At 43.4% G+C, this 8310-nt stretch overlaps 1 protein-coding gene across 1 annotated transcript; it reads left to right on the top strand.

Annotated features, from left to right (window-relative positions):
* Positions 1–2201: 2201 nt before the first annotated feature.
* DNAJC28 (DnaJ heat shock protein family (Hsp40) member C28) lies at positions 2202–6956 on the top strand. Its single transcript, XM_049629286.1, has 2 exons — positions 2202–2489; positions 3396–6956. The coding sequence occupies exon 2, from the start codon at positions 3427–3429 to the stop codon at positions 4585–4587; it is 1161 nt and encodes a 386-aa protein (XP_049485243.1). The 5' UTR covers positions 2202–2489; positions 3396–3426; the 3' UTR covers positions 4588–6956.
* Positions 6957–8310: the final 1354 nt, after the last annotated feature.

Consider the following 8310-nt stretch of genomic DNA (forward strand, 5'->3'; position numbering starts at 1 on the left):
GTCAACTCCAATTCACCTTCTACAAGCACAGAATCACACTATGAAACTGACCCTCTTGAAAGACAGAAATGGACTTAAGGTTCTAGTAACTTACAAAAGTCACTTAACTATTTGATGCTAAAGTACAGTAACTTCTAAAATGCAAACATCAAAATGAGACTTGCGATAAATGTTTTGAAAAATGCAAAGTACTCTACAAATGCGAGTAGTTTTTAAAGCTGTGTTTATGCTTTTTTCCCCTTTTATGCTGTTTAAGATGTTGCTAGAAAGTTAACACTTGTAGAAACAGGAACTTTAAAAAAATTTTTTTTAACGTTTACTCATTTTTGAGAGAGAGAGAGAGAGAGAGAAGACAAGAGTGCAAGCAGGGAAGGGCAGAGAGAGAGGGAGACAGAGATTCTGGAGGAGACTCCAGGCTCTGAGCTGTCAGCACAGAGCCTGATGCGGGTCTTGAACTCACAAACAGTGAGATCATGACCTGAGCCTAAGTCAGACGCTTAACGCACTAAGACACCCAGGTGCCCCAGGAACTCTTAAAAAATTTTTTTTAACGTTTATTTATTTTTGAGAGACAGATCATGAGCGGGAGAGGGGCAGAGAGAGAGGGAGACACAGAATCCGAAGCAGGCTCCGGGCTCTGAGCTGTCAGCACAGGGTCTAACGCAGGGGGCTCGAACCCACGAACCGTGGGATCATGAACTAAGCCAAAGTCGGACGCTTAACTGACTGAGCCACCCAGGTGCCCCAATGCCCCAGGAACTCTTTATGTTCACTGTTTGCTTATATGGAAATCCCTCTGCATCAATATTTGAATATTTTTCAGTGCAACTACATGAAAGGTAGCAAATTATTATATTATCTATAATTCAAAAGCTTACAGAGGCTAGTACCTATTTCTGCTCCTTTTAGGAAACATAGTCGTAATAAAATACATTGCTTAATTTGCCAGGCATTGTGCCAAGTGACTTGCATACATTGTGTAATTCTCAAACATTCAGTGAGTTTGATGCAATTATTACTTCATCATATGTAAAATGAGGAAAATAGCTGCACTTATCTCAGGGCTGCTGTAAGGATTAAAAGAGACCATACATAGGGGCACCTGGTTGGCTCAGTCAGTACAGCAGTTGACTCTTACTCTCTGGGTCATGAGTTCAAGCCCCATGTTTGGGTGCAGAGATTACTTAAATGCATAAACAAGAACTTTAAAGAAAAAAAGAGAGAGAGACTATACATAAAGCACTTAGCACAGTAGGTGGCAAAAAGGAAGTGCTGAACATACGTTTACCATTTATTGGTACCTTTATTTTACTAGTAAACAGACACAGAGAAAAGCAAGTGGAAAAAAAAGGATTTTCAATCCAGGTCTGACTCTCCAATTTTCTGCCTTTTTCTATTTATTTGTTTTTTTTTTTTTTAATTACCTCCCCATTTAAGAGGGGGAGCAGGAAATCCTCATGACAGTGGATGAGCTTAAAAGCCAGGAGACCCCTGTTTTGAATTCGCCCTGGACTGTCCTCACCCCTCATCCCCTACCTACCAATACCTGGCTAAGCGAGCTCCTCAGGAGGGACTTGCTGAATTAACGACTAGGTTTGGTTTCTGTTGTTGTTGTTGTTTATTTATTTTTGAGAGAGAGAGGGGGAGGGAGAGAGCGCAAGCACAAGGGGGAGGGGCAGAGAGAGAGGGAGACACAACGTTCCAAGCAGGCTCCAGGCTCCCAGCTGTCAGCACAGAGTCCGCCGCAGGGCTCGAACCCACGAACCGAGAGATCATGACCTGAGCCAAAGTCCTAGGCTTAATCGACTGTGCCACCCAGTCGCCCCAAAGACTAGGTTTCCAGCCTGGGTTAGCTACATCTTTCTGGGCTGGGTACAACTTTCACGACTCGGCGCTGGTGCCCCATCTGCAGACCCAGAAGAGGCTGTTCAGGTCCTGAACAGGGAAACGACTACGTCTTCCCTTCTCAAACGCAAACTACCAAGGGCTGTCGCCCCCGAACCACTGCGCCTTCAAGGGTCCCAACCCCCACTCACCACTCTGCTCTCCACAGTTCAGGCCACCGCCACATTTTCGCTGCCCCCGCGCGGCGGAGGACGGAGCGCGCCGCACTTCGAGGCGAACTACACCTCCCACAATCCCAGTCGGCCGGACCACCTCCCGCAGGAGGTGGGCGCGGAGGCGGAGCGGATCACCCGGGGGCGGGGCGGAGCCTTCCGAAACGTCCTGCCTGTGTCCTACAGGGTACAGTTCATTTTAGGAGAGATTCCTGGGTTCCCCGTTCAAGTAGGACTTCTGCCCCATTAGGTACGACTCCGCCCTCCGTCCCCTCTGTGGTCCCCTCAGTGTAAGCCGGCAGATGGTCTAGTCCAGGGCCGCCCGCGGGCCGCAGCGAGACCCGAGGGGAACGAAAGGCAGGCCGCGCACGCATGCGCAGAGGCGCAGCATGGGGGCGGGAGCCGCTAAGCCCCTTCCCCGCCGCTGTGAAGGTGAGTAGGGGGCGGGGCCGGGCGTGTTTCGCGTCAAGACTGACCACTGCCCCGCAATGGCCACGGGTGGATCGGCCGCTACCATCTCGACCAACTCTCCGAGCCGTTGACCCCAACTGTCCAGAAAATTGGGGTCCCTAGAAGCTCAGTTTTAGCGTTTGTCCATCAATATCCCACTTCCAATCCAAGCACTTCCAGCATTTCGTTGCTATTGTCTAGGTATAAGTTTTTCTTTTCTGCTAGACCATGCGTGTGAAAAATAGCAGCTAACATGTCAGGAGGGCCCACCTTTCGTCTTGGTTTTCTAGCATGTAGCAAACAGCTCCTGCTTGATAAGGTATAGAGCTTAAAGGCTTTTGGACACTTGATTCTATTCAACTGTGTGTCGGATGAGGTACATGCTTTGCCGTGCTGTTTCATGTGTGTACGTCTTCTGAGAAGACTCCTTGAGATGATGAAGACGGTGATACACTAAAGACATAGTGGAGGTGATGAAGTTTATAATCTGCCAGGAATACAGAGAATTAAGCAAGCCCCTTATTGTGCCCTAACCCTACCCATTTTCCTTACGCCTTGCTGTGTGACTTGGTTATGTTGCTTAACCTTCTGGGCCTACCTTTTCCCATAAAATGAGGAGATTGGATTAGATCTCTTAAGAACTTGCCAGCTCTGAAATTCTGCGATTAGTTAGTGAGTAGAATCCAGATGATATCACAATATGGTAATGCTAAACATCATCAACTTCCATTTCTCTGCTAACGCAAGAGAAACATAGCAGGTGTAAGAATGTGGCAGCAGCATTAGACAGAACTGCCCTTCATGGTACCTGTAATTTCTTCCTGATTGCTGAAAGTATGAGATTTGCTGATAATATAACTTTCTTCACTCCTTGTTGTCTGTTTGTAGATCATTGCTAGGAGGAACTCTGGGTACAATTATGAACACAGTGTGTGTAATAATGGCTCACATCTTAAGATCTCATCTGATAAATGCTTCAATGGTACTGAATCGAATGAAAATGCCTCCATATCTTGGTGTCATTAGAAATAGAATGATGTCAACTCAGAAATCCAAAAAGAAGATGAGAGACTATTACAGGCTGCTGAATCTGGATGAAGGATGCTCTGCAGATGATGTCAGGGAAGCTTTTCATAAGCTTGCCAAGCAATACCACCCAGACGGAGGTTCTAGTACAGCGGATTCAGCAACATTTATACAGATCGAAGAAGCTTATAGGAAGGTGCTTTCCCACGTGGTAGCACAAGCAAATGCCGGACAGAATAAAGTTGAAGAAGCAGAGGAAGAGGAAGAAAAGTTCAAATATAAAACACCCCAACACCGACATTATTTAAGTTTTGAAGGTATTGGTTTCGGAAGTCCCAGTCAACGAGAGAAGCAATATAGGCAATTTAGAGCAGACCGTGCAACTGAGCAAGTGATGGAATATCAGAAGCAGAAACTACAAAGCCAGTATTTCATTGATAGCGTAATTGTTAAAGATGTAAGACAGAGTAAAGAACAAAAGATAACTCAGGCTATTGAGCGTTTAGTAGAGGATCTCATTCAGGAATCAATGGCAAAAGGAGACTTTGACAATCTCAGTGGGAAGGGAAAACCTCTAAAAAAATTTTCTGGCTGTTCATATATTGATCCCATGACTCACAACCTGAACAGAATATTGATAGATAATGGATACCAACCAGAATGGATTCTCATGCAAAAGGAAATAAAGGATACTATCGATCAACTCAGAGAGGCAATTTTAGTGTCAAGGAAAAAACTTGGGAATCCAATGACACCAACTGAACAGAAACAGTGGAACCAAGTTTGTGAGCAGTTTCACGAAAACATCAGGAAACTGAACAAGCGAATTAATGATTTTAATTTAATTGTTCCCCTCCTGAGCAGGCAAAAAGTCCATTTTGATGCACAGAAAGAAATTGCCAGAGCCCAGGAAATATATGAAGCCCTTATAAAAACAAAAGAAGTCACAGATAAAAACCCAAACAACACTGATCAGGGAGAAAGGGAGAAAATACCTGGAGTCAAGACAGGTTTTTTTAACTGGATGAATGTGTGGAAATTTATTAAAATCTGACCATTTAAATAGCCATAACACTACCCCAAATCATTTTCAGTTGTACTGATGTCATACATAGGGGATGAGATTTATTGCTACAACACAAGAGTTTGAGAAATGTATGCCTCTGCACTTTTCACAAAACTAATCACATCTCTAGTGATGTATAAGTGAGAAAGCTGTCAGAAACTGAGAGAAGTGTTCAACCAGCTTTGCTCTGAGGATATTGCAAGAAAAGAACTCCTAAGAAAACAATTTAATCCATTTCAGAGTTTAAATGTCAGTCATAGGTGAAACGAATTAGGACAAGGACTCAGACTGGGAATCGTAAAGGGTAGTCCAAAAGTCTTAGTGCACTTTTAAGCTCTAGTAACTTAAAGACAGTTGCTGTTGCTATCTTCACAGCTACTTACACAACAATGAAAAAAAAAAAAACCCTAAGAAGTATTATAAAAAGTCACAAAACTATGTAAGTATGGAATGTAGGCAAGCAAACCTCCAAATGATGACTGTTCTTTGCAAGCTTGCTGCATTTAGACCTTGTGGTTATTAAAGTTTAAAACTGTTCTAAGACTTTTGGGATACTCTTTACATGGATGGAAATGTTATGATCAGGAAATTAGCCCAAAGGAGTTACTGTACTCTCCCTTTTATATAAAGACCTTCCTTGTGGGTATTGAATAACACACACACACACACACACACACACACGCACACACACTATCTGGGTTGTGCTTTTTCCTTCCCAACTTCTTGGCTGTAGAGAAATCCATCAGCCAAGATAGTTGATATAGCTGTTCTAGAAATAAACTCCAGTGGCCACTTTAAAGAGTTTGGGTGTATTTTCTATCCTTTTGGAGATTAAAAAAAAAAAAAAAGAAAAAGTCCTTGGGCTCAATGGAAACTTAAGATTTCACTCTGGCTTCATCTCTAATCAGAGATTGAAATGTTAGGTTTACATAGATCTATCTGAAGCCTGTCTTTGTCATGTATCAGATTCCCCAGAGGCTTTTTCCATATGAGAATCTCAATTTAGGGATCCAATTTCCTGTCTTAGGAACCCTTTCCCACACAAAAAGATGTCTGGATTTTGTGCCAGTTTGCACTTTTGACGAATGACAAAAAGATTAACATTCGTGAGATTGTGTTCTGTCCACTTTCAGAAAATCTGCCTTTTTTAGATTTGTGTAATTGCTTTAGCCACAGAACTGGGCAACTAGAAGGATACAGAGGGTGGTCAAACTGAGCAGATCTTTTTCCTTATTTAGAGTGTCGTATTATGGATGTTGTTCAAAAATGGCACTTGCCACTCTGATCTTGAAAGAACAAGTTATTTTTTTTTTATTTTTGTTATGTTTATTCATTTTTGAAAGACAGAGAGAGACAGAGCACAAGCAGGGGTGGGGTGGAGAGAGAGGGGGACACAGAATCCGAGGCAGGCTCCAGACTCTGAGCTGTCAGCACAGAGCCCGACGCGGGGCTCGAACTCACAAACTGTGAGATCATGACCTGAGCCGAAGCCGGACGCTCAACCGACTGGGCCACCCAGGCGCCCCAAGAACAAGTTATTTTGTAAAGTATGTGATAGTTAAGTCAAACTATATCTTCAAAAGGAAATTTCAGGACTTTCTGCTTACATGATGGGGTAATTAATTGGTATAATATTTGATTATTAAATGAGTTATGTGGCTTCTACAATGATGCCATTACTCTAAACAAAACTGTGAAAAGTGTGAAATAAAGCTACATAATAAGAACTATGGTTATAAAACATTTTAGAAGGCTTTGGTTCTGTGAATTTCGTTAATGGGAATTAGATGTATGATACCTAGTTGAATTGTAGCAACCTATGTAAAGGAAACCATTTTCAGTATTGGATCACGGATGGTAAAGTTACTGGAAAACTCTAGTAAATCCTCAATTTCAGCACAGGACACTTTATAAATATTGTCTATATTAGTAAGATTAATAAAGTTAATTTTAATGATTATCCAATGGTTCATTGTTATATAAACAATTAATAATAACCGTAATTTTGGCTGAGTACCTGAATTAATATTTTTAAAACTTTAAAAAAAATTTTGTTTAATGTTTTATTATTTTTGAGGGAGAGATAAACAGCGGATGAGTGGGGGAGGAGCAGAGAGGGAGACACAGAATCCGAAGCAGGCTCCAGGCTCTGAGCTGTCAACACAGATCCCAACATGGGGCTCAAACTCACAAACCATGAGATCATGACCTGAGCCGAGGCTGAACGCTTAGCCGATGGAGACACCCAGGCGCCCCTATTTTTTAACTTTTTTGATTGATGATATAAAAACTGTGACAGAGGATTCACCTGTGTGGCTCAATCAGTTGAACGTCAGACTCGATCTCAGCTCAGGTCATGATCTCACGGTTCAAAAGATGGAGCCCTGTGTCAGCGTCTGCACTGACAGTACAGAACCTATTTGGGATTCTCTCTCTCTTTCTCAAAATAAATAAATAAATAATAAAAAACTGTGACAGAGATTATTCTTGTAACGAAGGCAAATGCGCTGGTGTAAAAACAGATTCACTAATTTAAGTAACTAAAATTCAGACCAGAAAAAAATATCCTGGCCAGTTTATCAGAGTTTGTTGAATTGTAATCTTTTTTTTTTTTTTTTTTTTTTTTTTTTGAGAGAAAGAGAAGGGTAGGGGCAGAGAGTGAGAGAATCGCAAGCAGGCTCCGTGCTGTTTGCATGGAACCCAAACCCATGAACCGTGAGAGTATGACCTGAGCCGAAATCGAGAGTCACATGCTTAACCTTTGGAGCCACCCAGGCACCCCTGTTGAATTGTAATGTGACACTTCTCTCTCCATGATGCAGCCTTGGCCTTTTCTGTCCATGTTTCACCTTCTAACTTTGCCAGCTTTTCAGGTGTAGTAGTAAGTTACCGAGATTTCTGACCTCATTAATAGGCACAAACCAAACTCTGCCTGATTCCAAGCCTTTTCAGCGATCCTTTCTTCAGACTGTAGGACCAGGACCCTGGCCCAACACCCTGAGGATAGAGCCTCGCATCCCAGGGGCTTTTGGCTCCCAGAAGTGTGAAATGGTTTTTGCCCTTGTTCTGTACGCCTGAGGCTAGTTTGGTGTCTCGGGGCTATAGTTTTCCTTCCTTGATAGAACACGTGCAATACTACTCATTTTCCTCATGAAGCCACCAGCAGGTGGCTGCTTTTGAGGGCGGGGGTCCTCCCAGAGATGGGAGTCCCCCATGACTTTGTATGATTGGGGCCTACTACTTTCTGACATACTTCTCTGCTGCCGGCTGCTTGGGTCCCCGTCCCTGGGCCTCAGCCATCATTTGGGACATCCTCAGTACCTCTCAGGCACCACTGATGCCGATTTGTCTGTTCCTACAAGTGTTGCTTTTCCTTTTCAATAATGTTTTGTTCACTCGGCATACATTTATTGGAGTCCTGGAAGGGAATCCACCAGTCCACCGTCTGGATGATCAGGAATCAGTAGCTAAGGGGACAAATGGACCCCTCAGCCCTGAATGTAACCCTCAGATACTCAGATACTCATACTCACCCTGGCTGCAGGCAGGGGGCACTGGCGGAAGGGCGGACCCACAGATGTTGCATAATACTTCTTGCCCAGCTGAGACCAGACTGGAACATCAAAATACAAATTTCCTCAAGGCTTGGGATGACATAAGCAGAGGGAAGGCAGTTCCCAGGACAGGATAACCTGGGCTGTGTTCCTCCCC

Source organism: Panthera uncia, chromosome C2 (genome assembly GCF_023721935.1).
Source record: "Panthera uncia isolate 11264 chromosome C2, Puncia_PCG_1.0, whole genome shotgun sequence".
Classification (NCBI taxonomy): domain Eukaryota; kingdom Metazoa; phylum Chordata; class Mammalia; order Carnivora; family Felidae; genus Panthera; species Panthera uncia.